The sequence below is a fragment of the Ochotona princeps genome, chromosome 23 (genome assembly GCF_030435755.1).
Source record: "Ochotona princeps isolate mOchPri1 chromosome 23, mOchPri1.hap1, whole genome shotgun sequence".
NCBI classification, from domain to species: Eukaryota; Metazoa; Chordata; class Mammalia; order Lagomorpha; family Ochotonidae; genus Ochotona; species Ochotona princeps.
The window spans coordinates 32,226,744-32,248,131 of NC_080854.1; the positions used below are offsets into that span (position 1 = coordinate 32,226,744).

At 49.2% G+C, this 21,388-nt stretch overlaps 1 protein-coding gene across 1 annotated transcript in view; it reads left to right on the plus strand.

Moving 5' to 3' along the window:
- Positions 1–21,388, plus strand: part of ANKH (ANKH inorganic pyrophosphate transport regulator) — a 113,043-nt gene that overhangs the window by 50,839 nt on the left and 40,816 nt on the right. Inside the window, exon 2 of the mRNA XM_004583623.4 lies at positions 16,910–17,126. Within this exon, the coding sequence (XP_004583680.1) occupies positions 16,910–17,126 (217 nt within the window). The remainder of the gene's footprint in view (positions 1–16,909; positions 17,127–21,388) is intronic.

Genomic DNA, 21,388 nt, shown 5'->3' on the forward strand with positions numbered 1-21,388 from the left:
AGCATGGCAGGTTAGCTTCAATTATCCAGCATTTTCCTTCTAGATTTTTTTTTCAAATTCTGCTGATCAATTTCATATAAGCTAGAGTTTGCTTTCCCTTAAAATGAGCTCAAGAACTCCCATCAACTATTACAGGAATTTCTCTAGTTTGAGGAAAAACTGCATCTGTTTGTTTTTCAAATGCAGAAAATGCTGCTAAACAGTAGTGAACAACAACGTCCCGCGGGCCACAACTCAGTCTTGCTACCATTGTGTAAAGGAATGTGTTTTTCCATCCTCTCGTTGTTTCAGGTTAGGTCTGAAGCGCTCCAAGTCAGCGACCACAGTTTGCTTTGCTGTTAGCATGGCACAGAGCAAATGGGCTGGGTTTCTGTGCCCTGCCAGCTCCTGCAAAGAGCAGCTGCTTGCCCCCTGTGTGTCGTGGGTGAGACGTGGAGGATCAGAGCACACTGTGTCAGGCTTGGGCAGGCACGGCTCTTCCAGGCCGGTGGCACACGCTGCTTCTGTGTTCCACCTGCGCGTTGCATCACTTCCAAAAGCCCAGCGGAAGAAGATACGGGAGTGTACCTGCCCAAGCACTAAGGAAATTCTGTCCATTTCTGGTACTTGTGTGGAAGCAAAGGCTGTGTGCATTTCTTGGAAGTCCTAGAACAGGATAATCCTAAATGTAACTCACACCGAATTCCAAGAAAAGAAAACCAGTCACTTCCGAGCCTTGGGTTTCAAATCTTAGTCTGCCAGAAAGCAAGTTGATTACATAGTAACCAGAGTCATAACCTCTCATTTGCTTATTTTGCCTGTCACCTTCGTGGGAAATAGATTTGTAGTGTAGCACTGATGTTAGGAGACCAGCTTTCAGTTACAGCACATTTCCAAATTTAGAGCAGTTAGTAAACTGGGATCATTTGTCTTTAGACTGTGACCTAACAGGGAGCAGAAGGACTGTCTGTGAAAGATTGTTAAGTCGTTCAGGTGAGAAAGAAGAAAGGCGAGGGAGAGACAGGGCCTTCATGATTCTGAGTCCCCCAGAGCCACCTGAATCTGTAGGTGTTTCGAGTTGACATTCACAGTCGTGACTGCTCTCTGCAAGCTCCGTTCCCCCTGTCTGTGTGTTCCCAGGGCAACTGTACCCTGAACTAGCTGCAGGATACCATTGTAACTTGAGCAATTCAGCTTTTTCCAGCACTCTGTCATGGCCAAAATAAGTGTGCTTTGAACATAGCTTCTGCAGCTGCAGAGCAGGCTGATCTTCCCAGCACACTTACCACGAGGCTTTCCTTCCCGGAGCTGCCAGGACTTCCTGCCGTCTCCACACTGGGTGTCTGCAGAGGACCGTGCAGTCGCTTTGACTCTGTCTACATCACACGAGAGTTGTTTCTCCCCAGTATAAACAGATCTTAGCGATATTTCTGTTTGTCCCCACAGAAGTTTGCCATCAGATAAGTGTTGGCTGAGCAAACACATTTGCTTTGCAGGCCAGAATGGATCACTGACTAGCATTACTTCTCCTACTTAGAGGCAACATTTTTGCCCCTGTGGGCGGTCAACCCATTCATTGTCCAACAGTCAGCAACATAGAAGTGCAATGATAGCAGATGTGGAGGGAGGGGGTGTCTGCTGCAGAGAGCAGGTGGGCAGGGAGCTGCTCCTTCCAAGGCCAGCCTGCTGGACGGGTCACCACACGCGGCAGGCAAACTGCAAGAGCCAACACACTTGGGGTTGGCCGTCTCCAGGACTGGAGGAGCTGAGGCGAAGGCAGGGCGGCCGTCCTGGGAAGTGGGGCAGCCGTTCTGGTCTCCGGCTGCTGGGGCCGCTCTTGTGCCACCTCATCATATGTGTGTCTGTTTATCCACCTCTTACCACTTACCCCATTGTACCCCTGGGGAGCTGTCCTGCTAGGAGACTGAGGGTCTCCCTGCAGTTCCTACCCTGCTGCTATTCTGCTCGGGCACAACCCCTGTAAATTAGGAGTTGCCATCCCTGGGTAGAGCTCCCAGGGGCACGGGGGTCAGGGCTTTGGTGGTGCACAGCATAAAAGGCCCCTATGGCGTTGGTGTGGGCTCAGTGACAGTGGTGCCTGCTGGCCTGGTTTGCAGCATCTCACTCTAATGCCCAGCTCTTCTAGTGCGTTGCATACTGCTGCCCAACACCTCACATGGACCCCAAACTCTTCTGCCTGGTGCCCCAGAACCCTCCTCTGGAAACCTGACTTAAGCTCCCTCTATTTTGCAGCATTGCCCTGAGCCCAGGCCAGGCTGTGCTGAGTCACCCCTGCAGCCCACTCAAGCCCCAGCCCTCACATGAGGTGAGAGGAACTGTTTCCTAGGCCTTCACTACTCCCTCCCAGGGTCTGCGTTAGCAAGCAGCTGCGGTCAGGAACTGAGTCGGGAGTAGAACACGGGCACTCTGCTGGGAGATGTACGCGTGTTAACTGCTAGGTTAGCCACCTGCCCCAGAAAGTGCTGCTTGGCCGCAGGCAGGGCCCAGTGCAGCACGTGGGGGCTAGGCCTCCCGGATGCCAGGAGGAGCTGGCAGGGCCCGTGGCAGAGGGGTTCCAATCTGATGAGGTGTCTTGGGAGCTACATTTGCATATGGAAAACCAGTGTTTTGCATTGCCTTCCAGAGCTGTCATGCGGATGAGAATAAATATTGGGTTTGCCTGGCTTTTAATTGGGTGGCTGAATTGATGCAAAACAATTTCATTCTCTTTTTAAAGCAAAGGAGCCATGTTTATTAAAAAAAAAAAAGGAAAATTTAGAAAATTGAGTCTGCATGTTTGCGGTTTGTGTGTACGTGGAAACCACACATGAGGGATCCAAGTTCCCCCTTTGCTGTCCCCCTCCTTCTTACTGTCAGCAGCTGGGGTCAACGTGGTGACTTCTATCTAGAAGGTTCTGCTCATGCATTCGCCCCTGGGTGAGGGACCTGCACATCGCATCCAAGCACCCTAAGGGGCTCTGTTGATTGTGATCCAAATGATCCAGGGAGGACACGTTTGGCCGGACTGTCCACAGGCTAGGACTAGTCTAAAAAGGAAGTAAATACCAGAAGATTTTCGGATTTGCCAGAGGCTCTTGGAGCTAATATCCCATGTGACCTGAACTAAAACCACATCCTAAAGGCCCACGGCAGCCGTGGCATCACTGGTTTCCGGTTTAGGGCTCACAACTCCAAACTGTTACATCTCCCCTTCTCTTGCTTGGGACAGTGGGCGGGGGGGGGGGGCAATAGAAAGTTGGAGTTTTGCCTTTATTGGTGTATCATTTCAAATACCCCTAAAATAGTCCCCCGGGACGAGGACTGGGGTATAGGTCCCTGTTCACTGCCGGCACTGAAGTTCAGGGTGATAGCGTCCTGTGTCCCAGATCGCTTTGCCAGCAAGTGGGGAACTCAGATATAAACTTGATGACTGGACACTTTCCAGCTGACACGGCTGGACTCAGAGGCCAGAGTCCCATTTGTGCCATCAAAGTATCTTTAAGACGTTGGGCAGACTGTTCTTACCTGTGAAATCCCATCTCCCTGTCGTTTACAAGAGCTGAGAGTCACTGCCTTACTCGACTTTGTAGGAGGATGAGCTGCAGCGTGGCCACACGTGAGGCCGTGGCCAGCACAGACCTGAGCACACACAGGTCCATGCGCAGCCCCTCGTCCCCTCAGGGATGAGCAGGGAGCTGACCTTCATTTCCACGCTTCCCTCAAAACATGTTTTGCAGAAGGTTAAGAAAAGACCCAAACCAGTGACTAAGTAATTTGAGCGTCATTCCAGATCTATTTTAAGGTTCCATCCCTTTTCAAAATTTACAGCCAAAGTCAACACGTAACTTTGTTTGTCTAATCTTTGTGTGGTTTGCATTGCAGGTAGATTATTTTTCAAAATTAGGGCTTCCTGTTTTTCCCTGGTTGATGTTTTCTTCTTTGAATTTTACATCAGCCAAATAGATACGCAACATGGTCATGTGGGACTGGCCGTCAGTCCCAGGAATGACTGGAGAATTAAAACCTACATGGATGATAGAGGACTGACCCCGGCCTCGAGGTCAAGGTGCTGGTTAAGATGGGTTCAGGTGCCAGCTCTGTTCCCAATTCCAGCTTCCTGTTAATGTACACTCTGATGGATAGCAGGTGATGGCTCCTTGCCACCCCCATGGGAGACCCGGATTGAGTTCCTGTCTCCATGCTTCAGCTGCATCCAGCTTTTGCCCCTGAGGGTGTCTGGGGAGTGAACCAGCCAACCAGGGTGTGTGCTCGCTCGCTCACTCTCCCTCCCTCTTTCTCTTTGCCTCTCAAATAATTGCTTAGAAATATTAGATGATAAAATAGCTTGCCATAATTTCTCTATTTTTCTCTTCACATGTAAGAAAGAAACTATTAAACTGTAGTTTCAGAAAGACAATGGAACATGAAGAAACATCCTATCGCATGTTGGTGCATTGGAAGGTTCGGGAAATCTTTATTTCAAGCAGGCCCAACTAGATTGCCCATCATAGATTTCACATGGTGAGAAAATCTATATACAACTCAAAAGTTCAGAATTATCATGTATTTATCCCCAGACTGTAACTTTAAAATTGTGAAATTTAACAGAACACCCCAGGAGCAAAATTGGAAGACATGCTTATGACTGTGGCGTATTGCTCGGAGGGACTGCCGAGTCAGAGCCCCCAGACACCTTGGCAGGGGTTGTGATGGACTCGGACCCTCTCTGCCACTGCTCGGGAAACACAGCGAGGCTTCCGGGGGCCGAACCAGAGCCGCACGTGCCCCAATGGTGCTGCATTTGCTTTCAAAGACATTCAGTTCAGCCAGAGACCAAAACCTGATAAGACAAACCCAGCACTGACGTTGGAACAGTTCTTGCATCCCTAAGTAATGCAGTGGTACACAATACCGAATGCAGTCTGGGAGAGCTGCGCCCGGGGCGTCCCGACACACCAGCGTTACAGCTCTTTGTGCACACTCCACACACCTTTGCTTTGAAGCTCCCTTTTCCACTCTTTTTTTTTTTTTAAAGATTATTTATTTGTAAGACAGAATTACAAAGAAAGAGGGAGAAGCAGAGAGAGGTCTTCTGACTGCTGGTTCATTTCCAAAGGGCCACAATGGCAGGGTTTGGTCAAGCCAGAGCCAGGAAGCCATGGTGGCAGGGCCTGAGTGTGTTCAGTTCCTCTGCTTTCCCAAGCACATTAGCAGAGAGTTGAATCAGAAGTGACACAACCAGGACTCAAACCAGCAGCGTTCAGAAGGAAGGCCTGTGTCGCAGGTGGCAGCTTAACTCTCATACCAGGACACTGGCCTCTTCCTACTCATTTTTTTAATGTGCCTTTAATTATCAGAGAACGAGTGAGTGAGAGAGTCTTCTATCCACTTGTTTACTGCCCACATCCCCGCAACAGCCAGGGCTGGGCCTGGCCAAAGCCGGGAGCCAAGAACCCAGTTGACGTCCTATATGGATAGTAGCAGGGGCCCGGCTACTTGAGCCATTGCTGCTGCCGCCCCAGGTGCAATGACCAGAAGCTGGAGTTCAGGGTCAGAGCTGGGAATTGAACCTGGTACTCCCAATGGGGGGCTAGCTGTTTTCACTGCTCAGCCAGATGCCCACCCATCCGCTCTCTTTGCTCAGTTAGAACTATCCCATGCGACTTCCTCAGCCTGCCTTCTGTCTTCCCACCCCCTTTTTCCATCCTCAGCTGCTTGCATCCCATACTACTGGTTGTTAAGCAAATGGAGCTGATCCTTACCCAATTAATAAGGTGGTAATTATTGAGTAGAAGGCCTCCATCCTTTTTCAGGTGAATGATATATGTAAGGACCTGCACCCTGCCAGTTACGGTCAGCCTGCTTGGCACCCTGCTGTTACTGACCCACCCATCTGAGGCAGTCACAGTCAGCATGAGCTCCCATCCTGTGCACTGTGTTCAGGACAAAACACAACACCAAGCACCCCAAGTTCCCCAGTGTGTTTGAAGGCGTGAAGGAGTTCTCAGAAGACAAAATGATGAGACAGCTGCAAGGTCGGGAGGCTTAGCCTGGGCAGAGGCCACATCCTGGAATGAGCGACTTGCTGTTGATCCCAGAGGGTGAGAAGAAGCTAGGGGAAGGCGTGCCTCAACTGGATCAGGAGACAGCTCAGCCGGGGGTTCCAGGGCAGCGGGCTCTCTGGACTTCCAACTTGGTAGGATGCCCTGTGCCCTACTCAGGCTGCATTCAAATTGTCTCATTTAATTATAGACAAATCCCAATTTAGATGCCCAAGTCACAAAACAGCTGAAACCAGCAGCAGTAGCAGGAGGGCAAGTTGAACACAGGGAAGATTCCTTTTCCCCAGACCCCAGAGCTCTGGATCCTCGCTGGCGCCTCGCACATGTCTTCTGGTCTTGTGTTCAAAACTGTCAGACACCACAGAAGGGCAGGAAAAGCTCCGCTGGGAGATGGGTGTGAAGGGATTGGTGCCCCTGCATGTTTGTGGCCTCTGACCTTTGCTGTGTGCGAGTGATGGGGTGGGAGGAATCATTGAACCTTGTACCCCAGCACGTTGAGCATCTCCTGTATTCTTTGTGCCTGTTCATCTTTTATTTTTGAACTAATAAAAGTAAGATCTACTCCTTGGAATGAGTAAAGCAAGACGACTGTCTGTGAAGTTAAGAATTCCCCTCTTCTGGCTCCCAGTATTCCGACCCTAGCTTGAATAATCCACGGTGATCTCTGATTCAAACCTCACTCTCCATCTGGCTCTCTGCTGAAGTACTCGCACGTTGCCTGCTGGTCTTCCTTTCTTACTTTCTCAGAGTTAGAGCATGTGTTATGTGTGAAAGTGCAGTTGCCTATGTCTAACGTTTTCGGAGGAGCTTCTTTCCAACTTAGTGCCTGTAGCTCTGTATCGTACCTGGAGTGTTAGTGTTCTCCCTTGTAGATGTCCCATAAGCACTGCATCTCTCTTGGGTTGGTGGATCCATGCGTTGGTGCCAACTCTCTGCCACTACCAAGCTTTCAGTGAACATCTTTAAAAAAAAAAGATTTATATTTTATTGGAAAGTCAGAGAGGAAGATCTTCAGTCCACTGATTTCACTCCCCAAGTGACCACAATGGCCAGTACTGAAGCCAGGAGTCTGGAGCCTCTTCTGGGTCTCCCTCACAGGTGCAGGGTCCCAAGGCTTTGGGCCGTGCTCCACTGCTTTCCCAAGCCACAAGCAGGGAGCTGGATGGGAAGTGGGGCCAGCAGGATACAAATCAGTGTCTACATGGCATCCTGGTGCATGCAAGGTGGGGATTTTAGCCGCTAACCTATCATGCCAGACCCCAGTGAACATCTTTGTAATGACTGTATTTCTTAGGGTGATTGTTGGATTGAGGATGCTGGGAGGGGTGAAGACCTCAGAACAGTGTCTGCCTCAGCGATGTCGGCCGCTGAGATGCTGGGTCAGCGCCTTCGCTACGTGCTCACGACATACCAGGAGGTCCAAACACGAGATAACTTCACTTCATATATACAGCTCTCAGAAACGCACCTGGCAGCCACCAGGCGACAGCCAGTGTGGCCGTTGAGTCAGAAAGAGGAGTGGGAATTCTAAGCTGCTGAGACATGCACAGCCAAGGCCAAGGTGCTAGAGGAGTCCAGAAGAACAAAGCCATCACCGTGAAGGAGGGTTCAAGTGTGGAGGGGGTCGTGGAGTTAGGCATTGCTTCCAGATTGGTTATGGAGTTGGGTTTCAATATAAAGGCATTAAGAGTTCAGTTTGAAAGTGAACATCATCTTGAAGTACTAACTTCAGATACCATTTGAGGACCATGAATCTTTCTAAATATTATAGAAAATGAACAGAAAATACAGGCATTTTGTGAGAGTAAAGATGTAAGACCAGGTTAGGGAGTGTGTGAAGGTTTGGAAATGTCACGGGGAATCTTTAGATTATAAAGGACTTTAGAATGTTTATGGTAACACAAGGATACTTCTGAAAGTTTGTAGAAAATGAAATGAATGAAAACATAAGCCTATTTCAACCCCCAAAATTTTAAATCCATGCCTATGGGGCTCTTGAAAAAGTCTGTGGAAGGCCTATGTTATGGAAAGGCTATGTGTGGATCTCAAACATTTTTACACCAAAATAAACATGGTATTTCCATTCTTTCATGAAGGTACTTCTGGAAGTACCTTGGTGCTTTCCTTGTCAATCCCTCTATCCACCTGGGTGAAGCCAAGTGTTAGCGGGCTGTTCAAATGAAGGAGTGGGAGGATTTGGGGAGGGTCTCGGACCCTGAATGCCATCCATTAGTGCTGCGACATTTTCCAAGGAGAAGGTGCTCCATGCATGATTCTGCAGAAACCAGCAGGAGGGAACAGACCGCACCACACCCTGCTCGGTATCCCTCTCCATCTACAGAAACTCTCGTGCGGGTGTGGGAAGGGACAGGAGCACCATGCCATGTCTCAGCTTGCCCAGGGTTGCCTCTGGGCTCTCAGGAAACACTAAATATGGACAGTGCCACTCTGGGGAGACGCTCCAGCTTGCCCAGAGCCCCAGCTTTGTCTCCTAGCCACTCACCCTAAACCACAGCCTCATGTGTGGGTGTCAAGTTCTCTGCCACAAGTTCAGCTAAACAGAGCGCAGCTGTCTCACCAAGGGCAGTATAGATCCCCAAGAAAATAAAATACAGCTGGAAAATGACCGGAAAGACAAATGGTCTCACTCCACCCAAGCCACTTCTTAAAATCCAGACAAATGGAACAGTAGCAGTGGAAAAGTACAGGAACCCAGACAGATTGGGAGGATTAAAACACAAAATGGCCGGCTGTGCCCCCGCCCCAGGTAGCTGTGACCAGGTGTGTGCTTCTGAGGGTCACACCCTTCTGAAAATGGGCACGTTCTGAAGATGTGGAGGCTCAGCAAGATGCTGCCAGTGTGGATCACCTGCTGCGATTATGACTTCTCGTCATAATTGCCGTCAGAGCACCATTGAAGAGGAATTGCCTTTTAGCCAAAGGAGCAGGTAACAGGTTGAGCTGTTTCCTAGCAAGACAAAATTGACACCTACCCTTAGGTCTCCGTGGCTCTAATCCGGACTGAGGTCAGTAAAGGAAGTAGCCGTCTCATTCAAAGTGGAAAAAAATGGGAGGAGGAGCTGCATATTTCATGTGATGTTCTCTTGCAATTTTAAGGAATGTTACCCATTTCCAACTCAGTTCTTTTCTGTAGAAAAAAGCCACTTCCAGGATCATTTCTAGCTGTGTGATCAGGAATGTCAATGTCAAAATCAGGGCCCCTCGGCACTTCGCCAGGTGTGCCACCTGCCTCCCTGGGCTGCCTGGTTGCCCAACAAGCACCTGCCGTCTAGCATCTGGAGATGCCTGCCCTTGTATCCATCCCAGCACACTCAGCCCTTGGCAGGGTTCTCTCCGCTCCACCAGGCTCTAAGGAGAGGGCATTCCTCTCCTTTGGATGGAAGCTTCTGATTTTCTTCTTACCACAGCAACTTCTGTTCCAGGATTTGACTCCAAGAAAGAACAATTTGTCCTATATCCCAGTTGACAAAGGCAATGAAAAAAACAAAGAGTCAGAAGAAAAAATCTTCGATTAGGCTTTACACTTAAGACACTAATCACGTGGCCCCAAAGCATTCTTTTGTACCTGCATCCACAGCAAACCAGCCAGTTGGGTGCACACTGTGACCAGCACCTGTACCAGACAGCAGGGAAAGGCCCTGCCTGTTAATTGAGGAAATGTTAGGATTACCAAGGGCTGTACAGTGCTACCGTCACCATGCTGCCTATCTCAAGTACACAGGTTCTGCCAAGAATTGGGCTTTTCATTCAGAAAACTAAATTTACAGTTGGAGAGGTTTGTTTGTGGAGGATATAACTTACCTATCTTTGTTAACACAGCTGCCCTTGTATTGAGTTTGAAGCTTGGTGCTAAGTAGATAATGGAGAGACTGATGACAAAGGAACCCAGCCCTGCCCCCAATGACTTAACAGAGTGTGAGGGGTGGCCAAATCAACAGGCAGCTTCCCACGTGTGCCCTAGTGCATGATTCCAGAGGGCCAGGTCCTTGCTAGGCGCTGCAAAATGCAGACTGGGGAGTTGAGAGAGAGCCATGACAGGAGTAGGAACCAGAAGTGGGTTCCTTTGAAAATGGAAGACTTGGGAAGGTGCAGATGGTGAGAGGAAGGCCCCGGTCAGACTGCAGACATCAGACAGGAGGGCAAGGGAGCTGACTTGGATTGGATCCCGCAAAGACAGAAGGTGGCCAGCCCAGGATTGGCCCTGACCAGGCAGGCTGCCCCACTGCAGCAGGAGAGAGGACCTGAGGCAGGTGGAGACAGTGAGCTTTGTTGTCTCAGGGAGGCAAGTAACCAGAAATCTCATTTTTGCTTCATGGGTGGTCTTCCACACGAGGTAAGGGAAAGTTGCCTGCTCTAAAACAGGCATCCAGGAAACTGAGCGTCAGCACTGGGAAAGACGAAACATGACTGAGCAGCCCTGAGCCCTGCTGGGGTCACAGAGCAGGAGCGCGTGGGGCAGCCGGCTGTGGTGCTGTGGTGCTCTGGAATCAGTCCAAGCAGCTTGCAGAGCCGAGTGAAAAATCTACATCATTGAGAGTAGAAAGGTCGATGGGCGAATGCAGGAGCAGACGCTTCTGCAAATGCTGACTGTGAGTGTTGGAGAGAGCATGGTTACTGTGATGATGTGGAACTGTAGGCTAGACTCATGAGGAAGGAAAGTCAAGGCCTGGAGAGCAGCAGCAGCAGAGAGAACAGTGCAGAGCTGGCAGGAGATGGCAGTCGGGGTGGAGTTCTGTGGTCATTCAGCGGGTGGCAGCTGGGCCTGATCAGAAGTGTGAGCGCAGAGTGGGCAGCGGAAGCAGCCAGAGCGCAGGCCATTTCCAGGGAAGGCGTTAAAAACAGCTTGTCAGTGCTGACTGTGGAGCTATCCCAGTTCCCCCAGATGCCCAGAGGTGCGATGGGAGATTCTGAACCACATGGCCGCATGTCCAATGAAAGACCAATGGACCGGAAGGGACTTAACTTTTATCAGGAATTCCAAGTGACATCTCGAGAAGCAAACGAGGTTAGAGGGGAGTATGGGTAGGTGGAGTGAGTGTCAGACAAGGGCGCGTTCACAGTAGAGCATAGCCGGAGCAGCTGGCTGGGTGGGCTGGAGCACCTGGCGCAGAGGGCCCTGCCAACGTCCAGCCTTGCTTGGGCTCGGCCCGCTCTGCAGACCCCTGTGGCAGCTGCCCCCAGGGAGGGACAGGAGCAGCCACCTGTGGAGGTTGGAGGACAGTGGAGGCACTGGGTGTTGCCATGGAGCAGCATCTCTAGCCTCCTTCTACAGCCTTAGCTCTGTGGGCAAGGCTACAGGGAGGAGGGGGTGGCATCCTCATCCAGCAGGAGCCCTGGAGGAGCCAGCATGCTCTGTCACTGGGCTGCACCTGCAGCTCCTTGGTTTAGTTTCCATGCTGAGTGCTCCAGATGATCTGCCTCTCTGTTCCTTTCAGGTCCCCCCGCCTGGCATTAGAGGAAGGGACACTGCCTGGGCTTGGGCCCCAGGGCTATGCCCCCTCCCCGATGGGCAGGCAGTGGTTGATCTTGTGAGCACCAAGCACTCGGCAGGGCTCGGGGTGAGTTGGTGCCCAGGACCCTGCTGAGTCGCCACAGAATTTGGTCTCTGGGTCCCACTAAGGACCTGTGGCTTCCTGAGCTGCTGCTGCTTCATCCTCAGAAGGCCTGGGCATACCTGTGGGATTGGGTAACTGCTTCCCTGGAGATTTTAGTATAAAGTATGTGTGGGGGGAATCAAGTATAAGAATACCACGAGCCTGGCCAGTACCGACAGACACACCGCATGTGTGCTTCCTCGTGGCTTGCTGAAGTCACATTTATTTGTATGTGTTTATTATGTTATTTGATGAAAGTGTGTTCCCATCCCACCCCTCAGTGCCTGAGCTGGGAACTCCATCTGGGTCTGCATGCACCTGAGCCATCACCTTCTGTCTGCCCCAAGGCCCACACTAGCAGGAAGCTGGAGTCCGAATCCAGATCTAGAGGCAGAACTGGAGCCCATGCACTCCACCGTGGCACGCAGGCACCCCAAGTGGGGTGTGTGCTCCTAAGGCCGCAGGACCGCCTGCAGATCCGTGTTGAGCTTAGCTGCCCTGCATGGCTGTGCAGCTGGTTGTGGGCTCAGAGAAACCTGTGCAGTTGTCCATGGCCAGGACAGGCTGCCCTTTGGCAGTTGTACACTGCTCCCAGGCCTGGCCTGAATGGACAGTGAAGAATCTGTACTTTGGAAACATTTAGAAGCCTTCCTTGCAGCAGCAGGTGAGCGTGAGAATCCTATAGAGCCATAACGTTCATAGCGCACACACCCCATTCTGGAACTTTCTGTGCACAGCACAATGGTTTCTGAGAAGCAAGATGGGTTTCTCAAATAATGCCTACATTTCATGTAGTCATTGAAGACATTGTGTCCCTGGTAGATATTGCAAGCAATTAACATTTTGCAATTAAATGTGAGTTGTTACAAGTTCATAGAAGTCAGTATGTACATGAAAAGTTCTTGGTAGAAAATGACTAGTTCAGGGCCTGGCGTGGTAGCCTAATGGCGAAAGTCCTCACCTCGCACATGCCAGGATCCCGATGGCCGCCGTTTTGTATCCCGCCAGCCCCACTTCCATCCAGCTCCCTGCTTGTGGCCTGGGAAAGCAGTCGAGGACGGCCCAAGTCCTTGGGACCCTGCACCCGCCTGAGAGACACAGAAAAAGCTCCTGGCTCCTGGCTTTGGATTGGTTCAGCTCCAGTCGTTGCTGTCATTTGGGGAGTAAATCAATGGACAGAAAATCTTCCTCTCTGTCAATCCTCCTCTCTGTCTGACTTTCCAATAAAAATAAGTCTTTAAAAAAAAGAATGACTAATTGAACGTGCATTCAGCAAGTGCTGCAGTGCTTACAGAATAAGAAGGATAATGGAGGTATGGTGCTAAGCAAAGCAGGCAGAAACCCCTGCTGAAAGGGGCTTCCTTGGCGCCTGGATGCTGCCTGCCTACATCCCTGCCCGGAGCAAGCCATCGAGTTATTTCAGGGAGAATAAGCACCTTGGCCAAGGCCTCTCAGCACTTAAGTGATAGCAACAGATTCCAGATCCAACTTGCAAGCCTCCGAACCCAGCGCTCTCCACTCAAATGACCGTAATTGTCAGGCTAAATGAGACTTTCTCACTCCATCTCGCTGACAGAGCTGTCATTACCTGTATCCTTCTTCCTTCCCACCTGCTTCCGCCCTGGAGTTAGGACTCACATCCAGCCACGGAGCTGGAAGATGGAAACCTTCGCCAGGGCTGATGTCTTTTCAACACACATACATGTCTGTGATATTATTATAATGTATATAAAGCTTTCCCAAGGTAATACACAAACGGCCTCGTCCTGTATTATTCAGTCCTGCACGAGCTTTTGAATCAGACGTTCATCAATGTATATCATTTAATCTTTACACAATAAAAGCCAGTACAAATTTCATCCTAATGGATTTGAGGAGGGTTGGAAAGGAAAAAACAAGCCATACGTGTTTCTTTATGTTGGCACAGAGATTAGGGGCTGACCTCAGTTGAACTCTAGAAGAAAAACCGTGTGTGGATCTTTGTGTGTTGTGATTTAATGAGCAAGGGTTTTCCAGGCACAGTCAGGGAATTTTGGGATATGGCCTAAGGACTTGATCCACTGGAGACTTCTGCTCACTCCCAGGCACTCCTACCATTAAGATCTCTGGAAAATGAGTGATACACAAGTGGATACAGGGAGCTCCTAGCCCCTGGGGACGCTGCACTGCCCACTCTTGGGGATCTAGATGGGTCATCAGCCATGTCCACTTCCAAAGTCCACAGTGAGTTTGGCGCACAATCAAAGGGTAGGTTTTGATAAATAGCCAGAGACAGGTCTCTGAGCACAGGATTTGCCATCAGGAGCTTCTCGGTTTTTATTTCATTTAAGAGCATACTAGAGGTGCAGCAGAGTAGCCTTGCATGCAGCAGGATCACATGGGTGGCAGTTCTAATCCCAGCTGCTCCACTTCCCATCCAGCTCCCTTCCTGTGGCCTGGGAAGGCAGTGGAGGGTGACCCAAAACCTTGGGACCCTGCACCCGCGTGGAGACCCAGAAAAGGCTCCTGGTTCCTGGCTCAGCTCTGGCTGTTCGCTTGGGAAGTGAGCCAGGGGACAGAAGATCTTTGTGTCTCCTCCTCTCTGTATCTCTGCCTTTCAATAAAAATAAATAAACCTTTAAAAAAAAAAAGAAGGTATAATAGATGTTCCGTTGAAGCATCATGGCAGACATGCTCTGCAAAAGCTAAGATTTTTAGGGAAATTTTCAAATTGTTGGGAAAAAGAAGAGGGGAAGAGAAATACAAGATTGGAAATACCAGAAATTAGCTTCTATTATAGCAGCTTAGAATAATGATAATGAATTCCTACAGTCTTAAGCATTTTATTTTAAATTTTTTCTTTAAAAAATTAACTTTGCTTATTCAAAAGACAGAGAGCAAGAGACGAATTGTCCGTCAGCTGGTTCACCCCACAGTGGCAGTGATAGCAATGACAGGACCAGATCCAAGCCAGGAGCCCAGAACTCCATGCTGGTCTCCTGTGTAGCTGGCAGGTTCCCACGCTGTGGAGGCATCTTCTGCGGCCTCTCTAGGGGCATCTGTAGGGAGCCAGATTTGAAGCAAACCAGTTGGTATTCAAACTGGAGCTCTGGTGTGAGATGCTGGCCTCAGCACTAGCCCTTCTTAAGTCACTTGTACACACTGGTACTTTCCTGTAAACTTCCCCCTAATTCTCCTTGGCAAAGATTTTTCAAGTCTCTAAGCTTCCATTCTGTCATCTATGTCTTCCTTGAAGACCTTGGGTTTTACTGATCAGTTCTGCCTGCACTTATGCAGACTCTTACATTTACAGTCCAAAGCTTAGATGGGCCTCTAGACAAAGAATCACCTCAAGACATGAAGTGCACAAGTCCTGCCTTCATAAATCCTGTGGCACCCCCTTCCTCCTGCCCCCTGCGTTTCAGCATCTCTGCGATCAACGGCATCCAATTATAGTTGGAAATTTCTTTTTCTGACTTAGTGACATATAAACTAATAATGTACCTTACAATTGGTAAGTCTTAGACTCAAGGAAATACAATAGATTGGGTTTGTCGGTTGTCATGTAGCATGGACCTTATGTATCATGTGTGTGTGAAGGTTAGTTCTTGAATTTGTTCATTGTAGTTAGCCTTTCCTCTTTTGAGCACCTGTTGTCTCACTTTGTGTTGCACATCTTAGTGTCTTACAACCTGGTACCCAGGCTGTGACTGTAATCCTGTATGTGTCGACAAAATTATCCACAGCTGTCTAACTGACAGAAATAGGAATTAGGAAAAAAATATTTTTATCTTAAATGCAGATTTTACATAGAGATAAAGAGAGAGAGAGCTTCCATTCACTACTCCATTCCCCAATGTGGCCACAATGGCCAGTACTGAAATGATCCGAAGCTGGGAGCCAGGAGTTTTTTCCAGGTCGCCCTCGTAGGTGTGGGATCCCAAGAATTTGGTCCATCCTCTGCTGCTTTCCCATCCCATTAACGAGCTGGATGGGAAGCGGGACAGCCAGGACATGAGCACGTGGGGTGCTGGCACTGCAGGGTGGAGAATTAGCTCGCTGCACCACCACGCCTCCCTTGTTGCTTCTTTGAGTTTATGTGGCAGAGATTGAGTCTCGGGGATTTATGAATGGGCGTCTGTCTCCCTTAGGTGAGTGACACATGACAATGACTTGGCATATTTTTGTGAAATGTGACTACAGTGTAGATTCATGTCAAACTACATTTGTCAAAACCTGCAGAATATGCAACAGTGAGAAGCAGCCCTAATGAAAGCCGTGGGCTTGGGCTGGAGTGAGTGTTCTGTGTCCGTGTGGTTCTTTGGTTGCAGTGAATTGGCCTGTCTGGTGTGGGATGTTGACAGTGGGTGTGGCTGGATGTGGGGGACAGAGGCAGAGGCTCTTTGTCATTTCGTCTCCGTTTTACTGTGAAGCTGCAACTGCTCTAACATGAAGTCCGTGTTCACTGTGTATCTCCGTGGAAAGCCGACTTGCCCACTCAGCTGCCCAAGTCTCAGGGTGCAGGAGATGTTCTACAGAGTTCTGAACATGTACCCCTGCTCTCTGTGCTGTAACTTGTCTCCTTGGTGAGAAAGTGTGGAGATGTTATCCTGCCAGGGGCCTCCTGGGCCTGAGAGCGTCTCTGGTGGATGGTGTTGAAAGCAGGCAGAATGTTCTGGAAATGCATCTTCCTGAGCATGCATTGTGCAGAAGCTCTGTGTTTAACCTGATGGTGTCAAGAATGTACGTCAAGTTACCTGACAGTAAAAGTCAGATGTGTGGTATCCGTTGATGCAATAATAAATTCCTTCCATGTCATCTTTCATAGCTTAGAACTCACTCTGTGCAAGAAAGATTATACCAAGCCAGGCACCGTATTTAAGGTTTTACACACACACACAGCTTCCTTAACAAAGAGAGCCATCACCCACCCCAAGATAAAGTGGATGACTCATTTCTAGGATGCCTGTTGCATCCTAGAACGTTAGAGTCAGTGTGCAAACTAAATATTATGTGTGTGTTATTAAATCAATTACCTTTAAACCAAAACCTCTTAGGTTTGTTTTCTGATATTAACAGAAAAGGCTTGCTGTGTTGTTTTCTGTCATTCTGACCTCAATGAACAGGTGTCTCCCCTCTCCACCCCAACGTTATTCCAGGGGAAGCTCACACTTGTGCCTTGCACAGGAACTGGGGCTGCGGAGTTCCCTTGGGGAGCCCGACTGCCGGGGCCGAGGGGCCGTTTCTGACAAGTGCATCCTGCTCCCCTTACAGGCTTTGAACCGTGGCATCGCCGCCGTCAAGGAAGATGCTGTGGAGATGCTGGCCAGCTACGGGCTGGCCTATTCCCTGATGAAGTTCTTCACGGGGCCCATGAGTGACTTCAAAAACGTGGGCCTGGTGTTTGTGAACAGCAAGCGGGACCGGACCAAGGCAGTCCTGTGCATGGTGGTGGCGGGCGCCATTGCCGCCGTGTTCCACACGCTGATAGGTAAGGCTGCGCTCGCGGCTGGAGCGGCTGGCTGCACCCGATGCCTGTTCCATTCCACTGACTTAAATGCTGGCGGGTTCTTGGGGAGGTTTGTGCAAAGTGGAATTGAAAGGTTAAGTTTACTTCAGGGCAAACATGGTTTTGAAATCTATGTTTAGGAAAAGTCTTAAAATAAAATAGATAATATAGCTTGGAAAAACGAAGTGTCCTTTGTAGAAATGTGCACCAAAATTAACTTAATCCATGATCTTTGAAATCCATGAAATATCCTCGGATTTACTGGAATAGAGGACTTGTCCAAGAGTTATCAAATACCACTCAGGAAAATTTCATGAGGGGTAGAAGGAATGCAATTTCTGTGCCCAGCTCAAGAACATAAAATGCAGGTTTTTTTTCTGGAAGGCTGCGGTTCTATGTCTCCCAGGCCCAAGAGCAGTAAAGGAGTTGCTTTTATTCAGAATCGGTGGTACCTCTGTCTCCTTCAGGTCAGCAAAACACCATGTGCTTTTGCTAGAGACACACATGCATTATTTATTGCATAATCTTATACACTGCTTTTTAAACATTTATTTACTTGCAAGACAGAGAGACAAACTCCCCATCCACAGGTTTACTCCACAGACACCTGCAACAGCCTGCCCAAGGGGGAAGCTTGCAGCGAGAAACTCGGTGCAGACCTTCATGTAGGTGGTAGGAACTTCTCCACCTACACCATCACCTATTACTCCCCAGGGTGTGCGCTAACCAGAGCTACAATCAGGAGCAGCTAAGTACTCCCATAGGAGAGGCAAGCACATTCATCGGTAAGTGGAATGCCCACCTCTTAAATCTTAAGATCAGGGGGCTGGCGTTGTGGTGTAGCGAACCATGTGGGAGCCATTTCGTGTCCCAGCTGTTCCACATTCCAACCCAACAACCTGCTGACGGCCTAGGAATAGCAGTGGGTGATAAACACAGTTTGGGCCCCTGCCACACACATGGGAGACCTGCATGAAGCCCCAGGTCCTGGCTTTAGCCTTAGTCTGGCCGTGGTAGCCCTCTGTGGAGTGATCCAGTGGTTGGAAGGCCTCTCTCTGTCTCAGACTTTCAAATACATCTTTTGAAAGATAAAGTAGGATGATTATCATTTAGAATTAATGCTTATCAGCAGCAAGAACCAATTGTGTGATTTTGTTCATGAAAGTTAATTTGTGCTAGGCCTTCATCATGCCAACTTACTCAAAAAGCTGGAACCCCCTTGGCCTCCCCTGTTCGCATGCAGCCAGCAATGTGTCCTTATAGGAAGAGGCCTGTGGCTGAACCAACACCCAGAAAAGCACATTGCATCCCGGCTGAGCCTCAGTCTACCTCTGCTGTCCCCTAGGCCCTGGGTTTCAAAACCTCTAGCTTGAAAACAGCTTTGCTTACCTGGCATTAACAATTGAGTGGCACATCCATTGAAGCCTGTTGCATAACACTCTCTGAATGACTCTGAATCAAGCCCATTGTATACCTTACAACTATTGCCAGTGGGGCATAAAGCAGGCAGAAGATGAACAGAAGTCACGCAGGACACTCCCTGTGGCAGCCAGTGTTTGCTCACTTAATTGTCTATCTGCAAGCAAATAGGATGAGGCCTTTGTGGTTTCCCTCTGCTTGCTGCCGACAGTTCTGTGCTAAGAACAGCCTGGAAGGGAGCAGGGCCACACAGGCAGCCTCAGTGTTGGCGTGAGCTGCCTGAGTGGTGCAGCCTCAGGCCATGTCCCGAAAGCCAACTCTGGCCCGTCTGGGCCATTTTCAAAGATGGTGGGGTGACTGAAAGAATTCCATACTTCTTTTTTTTTTTTAAATAGTTAAATTCATTCCCTGTTGCAGCTACTCTTTTGATATGAACTACCAAGCAAACCTAACATTCTAGATTGCAGCCACAGCTGAATGAAGCTTTAGGGCTAATAGAGACTTCTAGAGCCCAGCCCATGAGTCCAGCCTCCGCTCCTGAATTCCATCTCGCCTTTGCAGCTTTAAAGTAGAATCACAATCCAAGACCTAGTTCCAAAAAGATCCCATACCCAGATCCATTAATAACTGCTTTGATCGCAGTGGGTATGTTTATAGCCTACAGTTCTTAATTCTTGCATTAAACACATGTTTTCTTCTGATGCCAAGAAAAAAACTTACCAGTTTCTATATTCTTTTGTTCAGGCAAAACTAATTTTCTTAAACATTTTGTAGGTGTTATTTCTCCATTGCCTTAATGAACTTCCTTTCCCTTTATCAAGTTCTGAGGTGTTTTTTCTTTTTCTTTTTTCTTTTTGAAGATTTATTTATTTTACCTGAACATCAGAGAGAAAGAGGGAGAGATCTTCCATTCATTCATCAAATGGTCACAATGACCAGAGCTGGACCTGGGAGTCAGGAGTTTATTCTGGGTGTCCCACATGTGTGTAGGGACCTGGAGCTTTGGGCCATCCTGTGCTGATTTCCAAGGCGATTAACAGGGAGCTGGATCAGAAATGGAGCAGCTGGGACTTGAATGTGCCCAGAGGAGATGCCAGCACCACAAGTAGAGGATTAGTTTGCTATGCCACCACAACAGTCACTAAGTCTGATTTGTTCTATACTATTTGGGTCAGGACACAAGAGTATATTGATCATAAGGAGATTCTTTGGTGGGTTGGGACAGAAGGGCCTCCTCACTGCTTTGAACTGTTGAGTTGTGTCTCAGCACAACCTGAATTCATTTCCCCCTTATCTTCTCTGTAAAGTGGAAGTAAGAATTTTATCCTGTGCTTCAGTTCTGTTAATTCTGTCTAACATTAGACATGAGTTTTATTTATTTATTCCAAAGGCAAAAAGAGAGGGAGGGAGAGGCAAAGAAAGAGAGTTGAGAAATTTTCCATCTGCCGATTCAACTCCTCAAGTAGCTGCAGCAGCCGGGTCTGGGCCAGGCTGAAGCCAGGAGCCAGGAACTCCATCCTGGTCTCCGACATGGGTGGCAAAGGCCCAAACATTGGCCATTTTCTTCTGCCTTCCTAGGAACATTAGTAGGAAGCTCAATCAGTAACAGAGGATAAGGGGCTCGAACCAGGTTCTCATCTATGAGGTTCAGGCATCCCAAGTAGCATCCTCACTGCTGTGCCAATCGCCTGCCCTGTTTCATTCTTGATGAAAGGTCAAGAACAGAGGGGAGGTAGGCACCGAAGGCTCAGTGGCTCCTTAAGTAGGTGGGGCTGACTGGTACAGGTGCCCAGGGCAGTTGTTGGGAGAAGGCTGGCAGAAGCTGTTCTCAGCCCATGAGAGGTTGTGAGAGATGGCGCAGGTCAGCCAAGGTCAGCGTACACAGAAGGAGGGAGGGAGAGCAGAGAGTGAGCCGGAAGGAGGGAGGGGAGTAGAGAGCGGGCCCGAAGGAGGGAGGGGAGTAGAGGCGAGAGCCAGAGGGAGGGAGGGGAAGTGGGGAGAGAGCCAGCGGTGGTGCAGGGTGAGTCCTGGCACAGCCGGGGTTCCCTGGAGATCCTTGGACACAAGCGGGCCTTGTTTGTCAGACCAAAGGACAGCCCTGTTGGTTCGGGCAGATGGATTGCATGTATGGTTCACATAGCTTTAACTGGGGACGTTCCACAGATCCTGCTTATTTGCTTCTGGAGAACCTCATGTTGTCTTAAAAGGTTGTTTCCTATTTAGGAACATTGTCTGTACTTTATAACTGCATTGTCTGCTTGGCTGTGAATGATGGGTGCCTTGGGTGTCGCATGAGGCTTCCAGGCACTGGTGCAATCCTAGTCCCTGGAGTATTCCCCTCTTAGGTTTGTCCCCAGACTGAACCTCAACACCACATACTTTACAGTATTCACAATCTACTGATCCCTGGACAATTGTCCCTGAAAAGCAATTTCAGATATGACCATCTCCAGCTTTGAAAAATCAGCTTGCAGACAGAGCTGCTTCCGCCAATACTATGCCCTCAATGTGCACCTGCCGGCAGGTCGCAGCAAGACGTGGAAGCAGGCTCAGGTCAGCAGCATCCGCTGTTGATAAGCTACCAGGAGGGCCTTCTCCCTGCATTGGCTGTAGCCAAAGCATTCCTTTTTCTTGGACTTCTTTTCTGCTGTTTTCTGCACGCTGGTGGTAAGTGAGGCATTCTCCCCTCCTTGAGACTTTAAGACCTGGGCATGGATTTCCAAGGACAGGCTGCCATGGACTCCACAGGCACTCCCCAAGGAATGTGAGAAAAGATGCTTCCAGAAAACGCACAGCAACATCCCCATCCACCCAAACCTCTTGCC